General features: G+C 42.5%; 1 protein-coding gene across 2 annotated transcripts in view; it reads right to left on the minus strand.

Annotated features, from left to right (window-relative positions):
- Nucleotides 1-8,940: 8,940 nt before the first annotated feature.
- Nucleotides 8,941-18,168, minus strand: part of RASSF3 (Ras association domain family member 3) — a 74,344-nt gene continuing 65,116 nt past the window's right edge. For both annotated transcript variants that reach the window (XM_088522976.1, XM_088522977.1), the window contains 4 exons: nucleotides 13,142-13,249; nucleotides 12,024-12,291; nucleotides 10,867-10,982; nucleotides 8,941-9,812 (listed from right to left, as the gene is read on the minus strand). In XM_088522976.1, coding sequence (XP_088379102.1) covers nucleotides 9,663-9,812; nucleotides 10,867-10,982; nucleotides 12,024-12,291; nucleotides 13,142-13,249 — 642 coding nt within the window. In that variant the 3' untranslated portion in view covers nucleotides 8,941-9,662. The remainder of the gene's footprint in view (nucleotides 9,813-10,866; nucleotides 10,983-12,023; nucleotides 12,292-13,141; nucleotides 13,250-18,168) is intronic.

Genomic DNA, 18,168 nt, shown 5'->3' on the forward strand with positions numbered 1-18,168 from the left:
GCAAGCGGTGCTTATGCAGACAAATGTTGTAGAGTGATACAGGAGTCACCTGTTGTAGGGGGAAAAAAAAATAAATGTTAACATTTAATTCAACAGGAGGAGAAAAAAAAAAAGCTGTTTGATTGCTGCTTTCCAGATGTTGCTCTAGTCACTCAGCTATCTTTGTTGTGTTATACAATCCACTGGACTGTGTCTCATTGCCAGCCTCATAAGAGCTCATTAATTGGAAAGTGCAGTCAGTGCCTGCTTGCTCAAGAGTGGGGCTGCTGTTTGAAGCTGGGCTGCCACCAGTAGCCCATTGTCTGGAAACAGAGATGAAAGGGACTTAGCAGAGCATAACTGAATCAACTACCTCTGTTCTTCCAATACCCATTCCAGGGAAAAAGCAAAATTGTTCCAAAAACAAGTGCTGTGCTTAGTCATAACTATGCACCTGACACCTGCAGGATCAGAATGCCTTTGTCTGGGCTTTTGAAGAGTTTACTCCCTACAGCAGAAGGCCTGTGTTGGGCAGAAGTGGTTCTTACCTGCTTTGGAAAAAAAGTGTTGCTATGAACAAAAGGCTGAGAGCTCACAACTGGACTGCTTTTGTCAAAACTGATTATTCTGCCTTATAAATGAGTTCTCACGGTTAGCACAATATTAAGTGGAAGGGATTCTGCAGGAAGTACTAAGTAAAGGCTGAGTGGCACTGAATTTGAATAGCGATGATTTGCCAATAAACTTTCTGTATGCAAAATAAGCAGAATCCCTGAAAAGGATCACATAGTGTTGTTACTTATACCATGCCTGTTAAATTAAGGCTAATACTATATTGGGCTTTGTTTTGAGCTATTAGGAAATGTAAAATTATAAAATGTTACAAATGGAAGATCATCCTTTAAAAGAGGGAGAACTGTGATATTATTCTGATTGCCATAATCATTTAATGACATTTGCCCTTTGAGCTTCGTTTTAGGCAATTAAGGTGGTATTGTAATACAGGAATAATCAGGTAACTATACTGAAGACTGAGGGAATTAGGGCCTGCTAATGTCTTTTAACCAACAGGAGATATAAGCAGGTGCTCTATCTACCTACATTTAACTCAAACCTGAGATTCTTGCCTTTAATTTTTTCCCTACAAGAAGTTTCCAGTAGCAACCCTGGTAACTGCCTATCTTCAGCTGAAATTCTAGAAAAGTGAGGAAAAAAGGACAGAAGAAAACATGAAAATCACATGTGCAAATTGATCAAAAAGAGTGCATCTCTGTTCTTGTGCACTGTTTGATACTCAGGAGGGGGAGTTCTGGCACAGCGAGCGGCCCTGCAGCCACTGCTCCCTGCTGTGACATGGGACAGTGTCACCTGCCGGCCACAGCTCCTGCTACAGGAGCGCAGCGCGGGGCGTCCCAGCTGCTTTGTTTCTCTCACCTTGACCACTCTTTCTAGTGAAAACCCCATCTGACAAGATACCTGCGTTCAATGAGAAAATACTCAGAAGCTGTAAGTTACATGACTTAGGCAAAAGTAAATCTTAGACATAGCAGCATCATCTTTACAAAACCAGTAGGTTCATGACACAAAAGGTGCAAACACTGTACAGAAATGAATTCCCAACCTGATCCCATCATTCCTCAAAAACTTAACACAGGGGTGGAATACATCATCTTTTCTTCTGTAGTTCCTCCTTTAGCAAAATGTTAAGGCCTACTACAAAGGCAACTACAGTTGCAACTTTTTTCAAAATAAAACTAGAGTGTCCGTGAGTGTTTTTCTACTGCAAGGAAAGAGAAAACATTTTTTGTCAGAGATGAAATAATGATGGTAAGTCTCCTGCTAGAAGATCTGCAGGACAGCTGCAGACACAGAAATAAGGCTTTATGTTTGTCTTTTATACTGACAGCACCCTGTCAATAATGAAGTCCTAAAAGGCAAAGTTGAACTAGGCAAGATGCACTATTAAACCACAATAACTCTCATAGCTTAAAAAGCAGAAAGCTACAAAAGCGATTTCAGCTTTTTTTTTTTTTTCTTTTTCTCCCCCTGTCTTTAATAGTCTGCACCTCAGGTCCTGTCCTTTCTTCATGCTATAAGCAAATTGTGTGTGTTTCTCTTTGGGCAATGCTTCTCCTGGCCTAATTTTATCCAGAACGCTCTGCAAAGATGAGACTCAGCAGGAACTTCATGTCTGTGATCTCATTGAATTCCAGCTTTGCAAACAGATTTTTTGCTTAATAAATCTTTGTTTACAGGATTACACAGAAAAGATACTTCCAAGTACAGCAGCAAGGAGCTACCTTGCCTTCATTGCAGTCTAGAAGCGTTCTTGTAGACAGCTGACACAGAGGAAGCACCGTGCAGTAAAACACCCAGACCGTGGCGTTGACGTGGCAGTTTCTTTGGGCAGCCGTCGGTCGCCTGCTCATTTTAGAGCATTGTCTCTAAAACTACCTCACAAAAGCAACAGGATAATGTCAAATTAGTTCTGTTTCTTGTTACTTAAAAAACAAACAAACAAAAAAAAATTACTCCAAATTCAGCACTACTCTCTTTTCCTATACACCTTGAAAAATGACTGAAGAAAAACTGATTAGCTGAGGGGAACAAAATCTCTCTTGAGTTATTTACATTTTTAAAGCTGCTGTTTAGTAGTATCAACAGGGAAAAGGTGGGATAAAACTAATTTTGGAAAAGATTTAACTATTTATTTCCCTGAACGGCGAGTCCCAAGTTCCACAAGTCACATGACAGTCCTAGAGGTACTTCTCAGGTAAAACACTTTCTGAATTGATCTGGATTTTGATCTTGATGCAGGAAAATAACTGGATAAATCAACTGTGTCTATAGACCAGCCTCAGATGATAGCTTTATATAGATGGGCTTATAAAATTTGTTTTATTTAAATGGAAATCCATGACAAGTAAGTCTATCCAAATCACTCTCATGGACAACATTAGTGTGCTTTTATGCCTTAATCCTGGCTACAGTAAAGATACCATAACAAAGGATACTGCCCATTACTGTGATCTCGTTCTCCTCTCTCGCATCTTGTTTATTTACAGAACCATGTAAAGCAATAGAACAGTCAGGAAAACATACAGCTCGTTCTTTAGTATTTTCTTAAAGCAGGAGGAGGAACACAAGGAGAAACAGGGGATGAGCAAAGATCCGAGTTGTTTTTATGTTTATTTTAAACAAACACATCACATCATAACCATCTGTTTTCAGATTATTCCAGGTTAACAAAGGACTGCACCCATTTTCTGGCTTATCAAGGCCTGGGCTGCACAGATTCACACTGTCCATCTGCATCAATGCAAGCAACAGCAAAGCTCCTACCGCCTACCCTTCCTCCGGAGGGTCCTGCTGGGTTAGCAACTAGCCAGGATGCACAGCAGGCAGAAGGAAAACATTATAATGACTGATCCAATGTGAGAAAATATCCAATATGAGGCAAAAAAGAAAAAATACACACAAAAAAAACCCCTTTTAAGCAGTGATGTTTTGCTTTCTTTGTTAACCATTGGAATAATACAAAAAGTGCAAGTTTGCAGTAGAGGACTATGGTCTCTTTTTATGGGATGTCTGCTTAGTAGTTGCTTTTCCTTTGAAAAAGTTCAATATACAATTTAGCAATGGAAAACATCACAGAATGTTTAAAACATCTTAAGATGTTTCACTGTAATTCCAAAAACTCTTGTAAGGAACGTCAGGAGAAACACCACCAGTGACTAAGCCACAGCTTTCAAAAACAAAGCCAGTATCTTCCCCAATTGTTTGATTAGTCCAGGCTCTGAAGCAATTCAAGGCACATGACTAATCCGAAACTTGCTGTCCAGCAAAATCCACTTGTCCTCTGATATGCTTGTGATTCCAGAGATTGAGGTAAAGGAGACATTAATTTGCTTGCAGGTGAGCTGCATTTTCACCCTAGGCTTGTCTATATTGAAAAAATGTGAGCTGCTACTTGGCAACTGGCACAAAAGATATCCTGCCATTCTGACATAATATCAGTTAAAACCATGGATTCCAACTCTATCCAGTGAGCACTGATAAACAGATACAAAAATGTCCAGCATCCACTCATTCACATCCACGGAAAAATGTTATGAGCAGACACGTCAGATTCTCAAGGTATCAGCTGTCAGATGTAGATTAAAAGGATTCTCTGGGATTAGTGGCATACGGAAGGCACCTGTTTATCCAACGAGAGAGCTTCAGAACTGCTGCTCAACACAGTATTTTGCCTGGGAAAAAAAATAAAAAATGGACTTTGCTGTCATCAAATATCCTGGCATTCTAGTGCCTCCCTAGGCATGTTGGAAACAGCTGAAATTTCTCATCACATACCAGATTCCATATTTAAAGAGAGAAATGTTAAACTTGTAGTGCTATTTCCTAGCATGCTCTGCTATGATGCTATATTTAAATTTTATAGAGAAAGCACAAGTGGGTATTGCACTAGACTTGTCTTATGGGTAGTAAAATAAAGGCAAAATATATCAATACTAGTTATTACCCATAATAGTCCATCTTAACACATATGGAAAACAGCATTTTCCTAAATCAGGCAACACCACAATAACAATTAATTATTACAAACATGGTTATCATCTTGTACAATTTTAACAGACTGAATCCAGTCTCCTAAAATATCCCTAGTAGGGAATACCCATGGTAGCATTGTAGGGATGGGAGAATAAAAAGTATGATTTAAAAAGACATTTTAAAATACAACTCTTGAAGTAAGGAAACAGTTTTAACAAACCATTTGGCCATTTGCTAGGAAGGGGTGCCTCAATGCAAAGTGTTGAGTTAAGGTCCATTCTGCTCCCAAACTGCTATGACTGAAAAAAAGTTTAATTCCTGTTTGCATAATGGTAAGCAAGAGTGTTCCAGGCAATAACCTCTTAGTTCTGTGAAACACAGCAAAAAAACAGTGTCTTTCAGATAAAAATGTCCTGAGCTAGCCAACATTTCATTGAAAAATACCCTAAAGAAAGAGGGTATCTGAACGGCCTGACTCAAATTGCACTGCATTTGGAGTTGCTAACTTCTCAGGCCTGAATTCTGAGGGAATCTGTCTCACCCACATCACATGAGGAAAACAAAAAAACATCCCCAAGTAGCAAGTTCCAAGTCTACAGCACTAAGCCTCTCCTAAAGAGATCTCTGTTTTCCTTGAGCTTTCAGCCTGCTTTATGTACACGGTGGGTTAGCCCAGTTGTTGGAGAGACACCAGAGAGGCCATGCAAGGCTGAAGCACTGGAACAGGTCTCCCAGACAGGTTGTGCCACGTGCTCTAGGTGTCCCTGCTTGAGCAGGGGTTGGACTGGATGATCTCCAGAGGTCCCTTCCAACCTCAACCATTCTGTGATTTTACCCATTTGGAAGTTACCTACTTGCCTTCATCATCAATAGTAGGAGACCTCAGGCCCTTTCAGTCATCCTGTAAAGATTCTTTGTCCACTCTTGAAGCTCTTTATTCACTTGCAATGATCCCACTAGACCAGAAGGTGGCTTTTTAAATCTGCACCAAACGAATTACAAATAAGATGTTAAGAAACAAGATAACATTGCACTACAAAATTGAGGGAAATAAACAACAGGACTTCGTTCCAGAGAGAACAAGTCCAGAGAGTGAGTTAGTAACTCAGCACTTTCTTTCTCAAAATAATTCATCAAAAATACTGCTTCAGACTAAATTAATGATCATACGGAGCCTGCAAAAACAGGGTTAAAAAAAGATCAGACATTTTAGAATACTTTTTTCCCTCCTATAATCAATACACAGACAAAACTGTCATCATCCTGAATGAGCATTATTCCCAATCATCAGTCTGAGACCTGTCCTTGTATGTATGTGTGCATGCATGAATACTGCACTACTCACCACTGTCTCCTTTAAATTCTCATCTTACAGAAGCTTTACACCTCACACAATTTCTCTTGCATGTGAACTTACGTAGCACATTTTATTTGTCCCTGAAGAACACTGGAGAAGTTTTCAAAACACATGTATTTCCCGACAAACACGTCACTGAACTGAGAAACAAAATTAAGCGAGGGAATCTGCATGAATGGCTGCGGATCTATAGGAGACGGTGAAAAGTGAACACTAGCAAAGGTAGCAATGACTGCAACTGGAAAGGCCCATGCTTGGAACATGGGAGGGAAGCAGAAGTTATATAAACAACCACACACACACGGGGAGATGACAAGGGAAAGACAATCTATTAAAAAAAAAAAAAAAAAAAAAGGCTAAAAGTTAAGATTGGGAGAACCTCCCTGCTCCTCCCCCAGCAGCACTGTCACCTCTTTCTGTCAGCCCCGGAACCTATCTGACCACCGGATGGTTGTTCCCGTCCCCAAAACAGTAAAATTAAACTAAAACCAACACAATCCTTGTGAGAAGCCACAGTCCTCGCGCTGCCACAGTCCTCGCGCTACCTAACCGCGCCACATCCCCCCGCAAAGCACCGCCGGCTGCGCGGCCGCCATTTCCCCGCCCCACCGCCCTCCCCGCACGCCCTGCGCTGCCGCCGCGGCCTCTCGGGCCCGGCGGGGGGTCCCGCGAGCGGGGCGGGCGGCCGGGCCGCCCCGACGGCGGCTCGGGAAGGGCGGGCGCCCAGCGGCGGCCCCGCCGCCCCCGCGAGCGGCCGTTACCTGCGCCAACCGCCACCCCCGCCTCATGGCGGCGGCCGCGCCCAGCGGCGGGGAGGGGCGCGGCGCGAGGGGGAAAAGCGCGGGGGAAAAGCGGGCTTTTTTCCACGCTCCTGCTTTTATTTTGTATTTTGCATTAATAAACCGACGCTGGGATAAATTACTAAAATAAATGATGGGCTCCTCTCCATTCAGCGCGGGAGACTTCCTGAGGGTTATAGCCCAGGCTGGCAGGGACAAGGTGGTTTCATGCGCCGGTTTCGAGGCAACATGAACTTCAGGCAACCCCGGGGAGAAGGAAAAAGAAAAACACACCACACAGCTACGTACTGCCAACTTCAACTTTAATAATGAAACCATCACTTGCCCTTTCAGTAATAACTTTAAGGGGAAGACAATCTTCCCTACAAAAATAAAAACTAAACTTGTCAAAATTATAAATAGTTTAATGTTTGCTTGTTTTTTTAAAAAGACATACATTTTCATGTTTCCCTGCATTTCCCCCCATATCATTTAATCATTCTGGTACCATCGTACAATGAAATGAAAACAGCTTTGCAACACAGCTTTCGTAGTTTAATTTGATGCTAAACTTAAAAAGAGAAAAACTGGTCAGGCATGACCACTTTTAAACTGAAGCTGTTGTAATCGCCAGTGTGTAAAAAAATAGTAATAATAAACCTCACACATGACAGGTTACACTAATTAAGTGTCGACTAAGAAAATTAAAATGTAGTAAGTTTGTTTTGGTCATTCCCCCCTCCAATCAAAACCTGTAGTGCATACAACACTGATTGAGGTTTTTGGCTAAAGTAAATGCAAATGTGCCCACTTAAAAAGACTGATAGTTTAGTTCAAGTAAAAACAAAATTCACATATTAATATACTCCACTTTTAGACTCAAACAGTGTTTAAATCTGAGCAACAAATGGTTCAATATTAACAGCGATAATGCAATGATAACATAGTTATGGGCAGATACATAAATTAAGTAGATCTTAACAGAATACCCATCAACATGCTGTTGTAATCATAGAAAAAACCGAACTCTTAACAAAATATAAAAGCATTCCCTGAACCATTATAAAGTGTCTCACTTGAAGATAATGTTACTAATTCACACATGCATTACAATGTTACATGTGACATTAAAAAACAAACAAGATATGCCATATATATACTTTATAGTTAGTTCTACTCTTAATTTCTCTTAGCACATTATGATTGTCTCATTAAGTTTTCAATTTCTTTCTGCAGAAGAGAAACATAACTGAAGTTTTTTGTTTGTTTGTTTTGTTTTTTAAAGTCTGTTACTGAGAAAAGGAAACAAAGGCACAATTACATCAAATTAAGAGGAAGAACAGAAGCACCTTGGAGTTTCATACAGTATCCATTAGATGTCACCAAAGTGTCAACAATTCCTTGGGAACTTACAAAGAACTTACTAAGACTGAAAAAAAATCTGCTGCTCTTAAATCTTTAGCACTATTTCTTTTTAACTCATTAGTTTCCTTTCTGGCATAATGACTAAAGGTATCAGTTACTCAGATCTGCCTCATGCTTCTATTGCACACCCACTTCTTTGGTTTCCTTTGAACGTGCTTCTTTAGATAAATAACTCTGAAATAACAACAATTACATTTACAGAGAAGTAAAAAGTTTCTTTTTCTTGCTACATTTTTCCTACTTTTAAATCAAGTAAATCAGCAGTCTAGAGAATTTGGTAATCAGTCGTTCAAATAAGAATTTTAAAACCATTAGGAAAAAAGTCTGAATTACTAAAAGCAAAACTTACTAAGCTCAGTCACCAACACAGCTAACAAATTCTAATTTCATGCTAAGCTGGGAACATGAATAAAAAAATTCTACTTTCTTTGCCTGACTGAGCCTTTCGCAAACAAGGAAGCAGAGGAAGATATTTTTGTCTTTCAAAGACGGTAGCTTGAATTTGTCCAGCCTAAAAAGGGATCACAGAGCCAGAGGAAAGATCTGACTTGCCACGACGACCAACACGTCTGCAGTTACAGTTTGACCCAAACCTTCCCACGAGCTGGGTACTTCTCACGGAGTTACCCGTGACTCCGTATCGTCCGTATTTCGGAATTCAAGTAAACAGCCACTTGCTGGTATCGCTGCACTTGGCTCCCCCTCCTTGCATTTAGGAAACGGCTTCTCCAATAATGACCTGTACGTGCCGCTCCACTCCCATTCTCCCTTAGTTCTCCTCTTTCTTTCCTTCCCACTATGTCTATTAATTATTACTTTTCCAGTGTGGATTTATGAAAAAAAAAAAACACTTATTCATAATATTAAAACATCCTAAAACTTTACTCTTGTAAAATTAGTATTCTAACTTTCCTCTGTATAAATACTATTTCCATTTAAAACCAGTCCTTTTTTGTAAGCTCTTGCAGTCCTTCCTCAGCTCTCACCTTCTTTTCAACTTTCTCTTTACCCTCTGCAGGATTTAAAGCCTTCCAAAAATTTCACAGACTAAGCCATAAAAATCTCACGTTTCCCACCTATAACAGTTTTCTCAAAAATTATACAGTAACTATCTGAAAACAGAAAGGTAGTGCAAATCAAATTTATCTCAAAGATAGTGCTCCAAATGATTCTCATCCTGACACTTTTATTCATTTTAGCTGATCAATTTGCACATCCTTACTTGTGAAGCTACCATTAAAGCAAAGAAGAAAAAAAAATCTTATTTCATAGCATCCTAGAAAATTGATTACAGTTTCACAGCCTGCACCAAGGTAACTTGGGAAACTCTCTAGGCACATAGAGGGTTGCAAACTGATGTACAAACATGCAGAATCCCTTACTCATGGGTGCAAGATGCTAAGTGACCTGGCTTATGGAACTAAGTCTATAGCAAAATTCAGGTACCCTAGCATCACAAAACAGTCTTCCGAATAAAGAAAACTACTCTTTACTGCTCTTTGTACACTGGGTTTGGCATGCTATATGGCATTTGGTAGCGTGCATTTTCCTGAGTGTGCTTTGGCCCCCTTTTAACCAGGCTTCCACACCCCTCCAAGGGCTTCTTCAAGTTTGTCTCTGTAAGCTGCATAGCGCTTCCTCAGCATCTGCAGCTGCTCGTCCTCCTCCTTGTCCAGTATGCGCAAGAAGTTCTGTAGCTCGGGCAGACTAAAAGCTTCCCACTGGAAAGAAAAAGGAGGAAAAAAAAATAAAAAAAAGGACAAATGAGGTCAGCAAGAAATACAAGAGTAATTTATACACACAGTACAAAGTATTTGTTTAAACAAAAAGCTAGCCACTCAGTGCAGAACTGAAACAGCATCAGGCATCTCCCTCCTTGAAAATCTCAAAGACCTTAAAACATGTTTTCTCTTTTAAATTGGTTTTTGTTCTGTAACACTGGGTCAATCTAACTGCAGATAAAGGGTTTACAAAAGGCACAAAATAAACACTGTGAGAAGAAAAAAAGAAATCTTCCAAAATTTTAATGTACTACACAGAACAGTTATTGAGCAGGCAATTTTTAAATTGATGAACTCCTTAATATCAAAAGCAGGAAACAGCCTTGAACCTTGTGAGGAGTTTCATTTGCGCACAAGTAACCATGGTCCTATACTGCCTGTAACAACTATCGGACAACAAACATAGCAGTGTTTGGAAAACAAAATTTCCTACAAAACCTGCAACCTGGCCACATTTCATAAAAGTTTCTCTTCTATCACGTTCTGAGAAAACTACTGAAACAGAAAGGATGTAATATTCCTCTCACAGTAAATTACACCTTTCTTAACCATTCCAACTTCAAGCATTAAATATCGAGTAGCTTTTGTATCAAGTTTTCCTTATTATTTTATTTTTATTATTTTAAATTAATCCTAACACACAATGTCATTAGCATCTTTGTGATCCAAGTTACATGTTTGATTCAACAGGCATTTTACAGGTAACTGGGGTAGAGGCATTTATAAGGGAAAAAATTCAATAAACAGTTTTGTGCATAGTTTTTCATATATTTATTTCAAAATAAATAACTAACCAAACAGGACACGTTGAGAATTTGAAAGTAATCTTCAAGCAGATTTATTGTTGCTTTTGGTTGATGCGTTCCCGTTGCGTATGCTGTGTAAGTGTGCAAAAATGGACCCTCATTCAGCACGGATCACAGAGCAGCCCCTTCACCCGTGACTGGAAACAACCTCCTTCCCCCAGAACAAGCAAACCGGGAGTGTAACCTACCATAACTTCTCCAGTTTCATGCTCACGTAGAACAAAGCTGAGCATCTCTGTTTGGGGCCCTGCCACCAAGCGCAGGTAGAGCGGATGCTCTCGGTCTGACAGCTTGCATGTATAAACTGCAGGGAAAGGAGGACAGTTACTGCCATCCCCAGAAACCAGATGTTTCAAGTGTTTGGAGTGGCTAATACTGGCTAATGTTCAAAATTTTAAAAGACCTGCATCTGTAGCCACAAAATTTACATGAACTCTGCATTCGTGTAAAGGTTTGAAGACAAATATTCGGAAATTTGTTTGGAGGGAAGCTGAGCGCAACACTGAAAGGCAACAGCATGTTCAAATACGAATGGAATGACTCGTAGTCCATGCAGCATGATATCTAACACAGGAAGGAAAGAGAAGAAAATACAACACATCTGTTGCTATAAACAAGCGTTTGAAAGATCAAAGTTAGAGCACCACCACTCTGGAACCTGTTCACTGGAGATCCCATATACAAAGTTTAGAGGAGAGCTCTGCCTGCCTTATGTGACTGGCAGGACTAAAAGCCAGAAATGTTTAGCAGCTGACTGCTGCCAGTGCCCACTGAAGAAGCACTTTTTACTACCTTAGTATTTTTTGCACCTTATGGTATTTTCAGCCATCCCAAACTCGAGCCCAGCCAGCACAGGGACAACAGCAGGCACCGAGCAGCATTGGGAGCAGCACACGAAGGTCGGGCACAGGCCTGTGTGCCTGCCCACCAAGGGCTGCCCCCCAGCGCACAGATTTCAGGGATAAGCAACACGAGTTTCTCTTTCTAATCTGTCCTGTGATTTAATCCTACAAATGTGCAGTGTGTTAGTCTATCCCAAGTCTTAGGGCTCAACACGGGGGGGTGTCTAAAGCAAAATATAACAGATTGCAAGGCACAGGAGATCAGTGTGGATGATTTAATGGTCACTCCTGCTTTCAGCTCTGTGAAATATCCCCCATTCATTTGCACTTATCCTCACACTACTTTTCACTATAAAGTGATGACACGGCTTGAATATGAGAGAAGAGAGCAAGACTGTCCCATCTTTAACTCAAATTCCCGCCCTGCTTATTTCAAGCATTCCCATAACACAGCTCCCAATTCTCACCACTCCACCTGCAAAACGCCACAATTTATCCTCTACCTTGGTCTTCCTTGTGACAGCGCTTATAAAGTGCAAACTTTGCAGGGTTGTCAGCCACCAAAAACTTCTTGAGCAAGGCCTCAATAACTTCACGGACAGTATTGGTGCTGCTGATGTGAAGTGTATTCACGTAGCCGTTTGGCAAGTAAAAAGCAGTCTCGTTATTGCTGTGAGCACATTTTCCTGGGTTCAGGGGAGACTGCACAGTGATAGGTCTGCATAGTTCCATCTGAACTTTGATGAAGCCAGTGTAAATCCCATTTGAGTTCTGCAGTAGGAAGACAAGTGTCAAACAGTTAAAATTAATAGTGACCAGTTATCATGTATCAACTGTCTCAAAAAAGAAAATCACAGAAACATTACTGAGCTAGAGGACATTAAGCACCCTGGATAGCCCTGACTATACGAAAATACATAGCAAAGACCTGTTCAGTAGATAGTCATTCCCAGATGGTTTAGGACATAATGTATTTTTAAAATTTGCTTATACCTGCAGCATCAGAAAAATCTACTCTATGCCAGTTTGGTAGGCAGGTGCATGTGAATTTTATTAGAATGGGCAGGAGCAGGTCTGGCTCAAATGAGTCCCAGACCTGGTCCACAATTGTCAGAAAAATCTCCACACACACATTCCATTGTGTGCCTTATGCAGGAGGGGCGCAGGGGAAAAAAACTCTCATTGTGCTGAAAAGCTGCAAGACTTCTGCAAATTAAGCCTCCTATAGTAAATATTGTATGCTTAAAATTTTCTCATCACTTGAACATCTTTATGAGAGAAATACTTGACAAGCATTTATTTATCCAAAAGGTAAAGATAACTTCATATTTATCAGCTAAGTCATATTTTAGCGTCAACTGTGGATTTAAGTGCATTAGCATTTCAAATCATATATGGATTTGTTCCTCCTAGTTTCATTAATTCCATATAAAAAAACTAAATGGATTACAAATATTTCAGATCCAAAATTTAACTTGCAGATCTAAAAAAGAGCCTGCAAAGTCATTAACCTACAGACAGCATATATGAAAGATGCTAAGAATAAAATGATTCATGCACTACAAAGGACTACATGTCAATGTTCCTACTATAAATCACAGGACTTTCATGCAAATCTTACCAAGGTCATCTTTAATTTATCAGTGACAGATGAGTTATAGCTTTGTATCTTCTCTTTAACTTCTTCTTTACTGAGATAAACATGAGGTTCTCTCTCCTTCTGAACATCCTTCAACAACAACAAAGACAGCAGTCTTAGAAAACAAAATAAAAACCAATTCATGTGGCTTTGAACATGAGCATTCTTAGTGCAAATGATCATTATTTCACAGAGGCTCGACATACAATAATCATCTGTTCAGCAATGGAATGGATTAACAAGCCAGACAAGTCTAAGGAAACACTGGAACCAAATGGAGGCAGTTGAATCAACACACTCAAAACACTTGTGTCATTTTTTTGCCAACTGTTTTTGTTCAAATATTTATCAGCAGTTTATAAAACAACACAGCTCATTTCATGGCAGGGTTTGCTCGTGCCACTGCTGCTCAATATTGTTAAGAATATGGTTACAAATTTCAGGAAGAATTACTTAGGGCACAAACAGTCAAGTATTTCTAACCAGACAAAGAACAGACACCAGAATAGCAGCACATATTAACAAGTGACACCAGTAATCTCCAAGCACGCCAGCAATGCAGGAGCATCTCTCCATTCCAGCACGACAGCTCGTTACACACGGGTCACCAACAGCTACGGGAACCCTCACAAGTCATGTCTCTAGCCACACCACATCACACCAAATTCATGTTTTTTCAACAAGGAAGACCCTAACGGATTTTTCAGCGGCTGCTTTTATGAGCTTGCTACAGATTTTACATGCAGCAGTAAAACCAGTCCCTGGAGCTGGACTTTATCCAAACAAACATTTGTTCCCAATCCACATTACTCCAGCAAACTTGCGTTATAAATACACTCTGATTTCTACCACTAGCACAAATGCCTTATATAGTAGGAAAGAGCTTTAGCTCTCAGCTTTAATGATTTAAGACACCGCTTAGAAAGGGAGACTCAGGAGGCTTGAAGCCTTCAGGGTACATGTGAACACAGGAATACACATTCGCTGTAGGAGACACTGCCAAGTGACAGCACTCCAGCCTGTCATTACAAGCACATCCTAGTGGAGCTCATCCTAAGAAAGGATTTCCTTGGCTGCAGCAGCCTCTCCAAAACCACAGCGAGTGCTGTGCAGCTCTCAGCGCACCCCAAAGGCCTTTCGGGCCACCAGAGCCGACCCCAAAGCCTGCAGGATCTGTGTCCCAGGTGGAGCCGTTAGCTTCCATTTGTCGGAAAGAATTTGCAAAAATTGCTTTGGTCTCCTAATTTAAACTCAGCTAGTTTTAGCTCTTTTTGGCTTAGATTTGCTTTTCCTATATGGTAGTTTGCTAAATGATACGCTAGAGCTCACTTTCCCAGAGCTATAAAAAGGCAGGCGTGGTCTGCATGGGGAGCTGGAGGCCAGAAAACTCGAATTCCCATCTGGGCTCAAATACGGGTTTTTTGTTTGTGTGTGTTTGTCTTGCATGCAGAATGCTCTGCTCTACGCCACAGACTAGGAAACACAGGCAAGCAGGACGACCTGCGAAACACAACCCTGCAAGCACAACTCTTCCTGCGACTCCAGAGCATCCTGCACAGCAGCCAGCCCCACCACAAACCTACGTTGCCAATCTATTAGAAAATATCAGATCACTAAGAATCTCAGTCTTCTTTCTCCCTAGAGAAATTAAGCTTTCTTATTCTTCTTTTCTCCCCACTCCCCAGCACTACCACAGTAGCCACAAACACAGCTTCATCTGAACTTTTCACTTCATCTCCTCAGAGGCTCCCATAGCTTTGCAGCACTCTATCTGGGGCCAGCTGAATAGATAGAAAGAAAAAAGGCACAGAGAAACCAAGCCAAACAGTATTTTCTCCAAAATTAAATGCTGTTGTTGCTTTCACACTTAAAATATCCCCAGTAAGAGCCCAGAAGCAGGAACCCTCTAAATGCTACTTCAGATAATGGGGGGTGCTTGAGGGGACCTCAGCAGTGGACACCAGCGGACACGCACTGCCCACAGGAATGGGTAGGATCACGCTGAGGAAACCCAGCTCCTACCTGGAAAGGCCCTGGTCTTTATGGCTGCAGCCAAGCCCTGCCACACAAATACCAGCCAAAACTCTTCTCCGGAGGCTTGAGCAAGTCGGGGAGTTTGTGCCTCTCCCATCTGCTCCTACTACTGATGCTGAACTCCCAATAACAACACCTCACTTGCAGTAGCAGAATGGCTCCACTCACTGTCACACCCTGCTGACTGTCATCACGAGGACTGAGGTCACCCACAGCATCCACTGCCATCAACAGGAACCACTAACCTAGGTGAGAACAGACACAACCTGCTGCGATCCAGCCAGGCCCGCGGGCTGCCGGGGAGGCAGGAGCTATAAGTGAAGCGCAAGCACGACGCCCAAGACAGTTTATTTCTGCTGGGCAACCTCTCGGTTGGTGCAGGTACCTCTGTGGCGTGCATCACCCCCTCCTGCAGCCAGATGTGACTGCTCACTGAAAGCACTGGTGGAATTTCTAGCATCCTGCATCAACAGCAGGGGCCAGGGAATTCTGGCAAAGTCCAATTTAGCACACAGAAAACGCAGACCCCTGTTTATGCAACAGCTTAGAGAACTGCAGTCTGTAGCACACCGGCAACAGATGCAGCTATAACTCATTCTTTAACCAACAGAGCCTCGCACATTATTTTAATAGCATGAAGAGTATGCAAACCAACCGAAAAGGGGGGCGAGGGAAACTCCAGCTGCACACACACACACACACCAAGGACATGCTCCAGCCAAGCCAAGCGAAGCCCTGGCCGGCAGACACCTGGGCCTGCAGAGAATCCCGCTGCTCTCACGTGGACTGAAGCGCCTAAATCCCACGTGGCTGCTGTCAGGGGACACAGCCAGGCAGGAAATATCTCCCTGACTCTGCTACGAACAAGAGAACTCAGACCACGATGAGTCACTAAGCCAGTTGCTCTTGGTAAACGTCATGCTCTCAGATAACAGGCCCAGATTCGAGGCACCCGGGTGTTTTAGTTTTCCGAATTACTCTTTTCCAGCACACAAATGAACTTGCTGATAAGACGGCATACAATTTTCCTCAAGAATACTTTTGCCATCACAGCTTGATCCAGTCATATTCAGAGTCAAAACGAGTTAATGAATCCTCTTTGACCAGTGTGCTTAAAAGACAGGCGAGAGGGAAATTTCACAAAAACCTTGTTTCTCACGGTTCTCTTCGCTCCTATCCCACCAGTCGCCTCCTAACAGGACCCGCTGAGGGAGGTGCCCTGCTAGCCCTGCTCAGGCTCGGCCGACCGAACTCCGCTGCGTCACCTCCTGGGCGCCGCTCCACACACCCGGGCGCTGCTCCCACCGCCGGCGCGCGGCAGGAGCACCAGGATGCGCTGTACGTGCAGCCACCAAGTCCTCCCCACGCCAGCTCAGAGGCAGCAGATTCACATCCCAGCTCCCCGGGAAGTGCCCAGCGTGGGGGCCTTGCACAATATGCAACATATGGACTTTGCAACACTCTTTCTTCAGAAGTTAGTGCTGCTGCCGAGTTTCCTAAGCGCAGATCCCAACTCACTGTGGCAGGAGAGGGAGGTATCCGTGCTGCACCCTCCTTCCCTCAGACACGTCCCAGGTGCTGCTACACGCAGGAAGGGCACTTTTGACACTGGAGAACAGAAGTTTCTCCAGCACTCAAACATTTCCGTGTTGCTTTGTTCAAAACACAAAACCCAAGCCTGGGGAGGCTTCCCCATGGGCAAGCACTAGAGGAGGCACCAGAGGACACGCTCAGCGCAGGCCGCCACCACGTCACCTTTCCCGCCTCCCAGCCCGGTGAAGAACGTGCATTTTCCTCAGCAGAACTCCTGCTCTCCTTCCATTCCCCGTTCTCATGTTATCTGGCATTTCCTCAGCTCAGCACAGATGTGGAAGACAAAAATAATCTTCAAAAGGCAGCCGAGTGCCTCAGAATCTGTGTGGGTGCTACCTTCAGGTCCAAAACACCAGCTCTAGTCAAAACTATCGCCTTCCTGTGCAAGTCATGCTGTACTTTCCAACACACAGAGCACACGCCACCGATGACCATTTGTATTAAAACCATTCCCCAGGTCACCCAGAGCACCATTGGATTCGCACATGAAATTCCTAAGCAACAGCTGCCAGAGAGAGGGAAATGAGGCAAGGACTTTCCCTTCCCCAGGGGGGTAGCTGGTCTTTCATTTAAACTCTCAAGGCAATAGCTCTTCACACATGAGCTTCCTCTCCACAAAAAGAACAAAATAATTTTCCCCTCTTACTTGCTCTGTCCCCCTTCTCCACACGTCATTTATTTTATCGTACACTTTTAGAGAAAAGACGCTCTTTTTATATTTATGGACGGTCCAAGGCCCCCACAGGAGGGTTCACTGCAAATTCTCAAGGACCACAGCTAAAATAAATTACAATTTAAATTAACTGCAAATCAAGTTGTGGTCTCAAAGAAGGAGAATCTCACGCCACATCTGGCACTTCTATGAGGTTGTTGCCAAAGCCCAGCCCCAGGCAGCTAGCAAGCTGCTGTGGGGCCAGGCTAGCGAAGGGTCGCACAAGAATCCCAAGGAAATACTGTTTTCCTCAGGAGGGATGCGTGGCTCCCCCAGGCTGCTACTACAGTCTTTCAATTCAGGAGAGATAACACAAAGGCCTCTCTCCTCTATCTACCCTCCTGCTCCTATAAAACTTCTAGATATCTAGTAAAGATAAGGCTAAAAGAAACCTATGAAAGTGTTTTGGTAAGAAATCTAAGAAATTGAAGACCCAGAGAGCTTCAAGTCAACTTTTAAGCACTGTCTGCTCCTACCTCTGCCCTCACACTCCATACTCATCCCAGACAAAGTGACCCTTGATTCAGTCACATCAACAAAGAAGGACTGATCCTGCTCCGAGTAGGGATCGGGAAGTGTTTTTCATGTGAAGTGCCGAGACTTTGACAAATGAGAAATTCAGCCTAATCTCTCTCTTTCTGTCTCTCTCTCTATATATATATATATACAC

The sequence above is a fragment of the Tinamus guttatus genome, unplaced genomic scaffold (assembly GCF_059628265.1).
Source record: "Tinamus guttatus ecotype Peru unplaced genomic scaffold, ASM5962826v1 Tinamus_guttatus_pri_ptg000171l, whole genome shotgun sequence".
NCBI lineage: Eukaryota > Metazoa > Chordata > Aves > Tinamiformes > Tinamidae > Tinamus > Tinamus guttatus.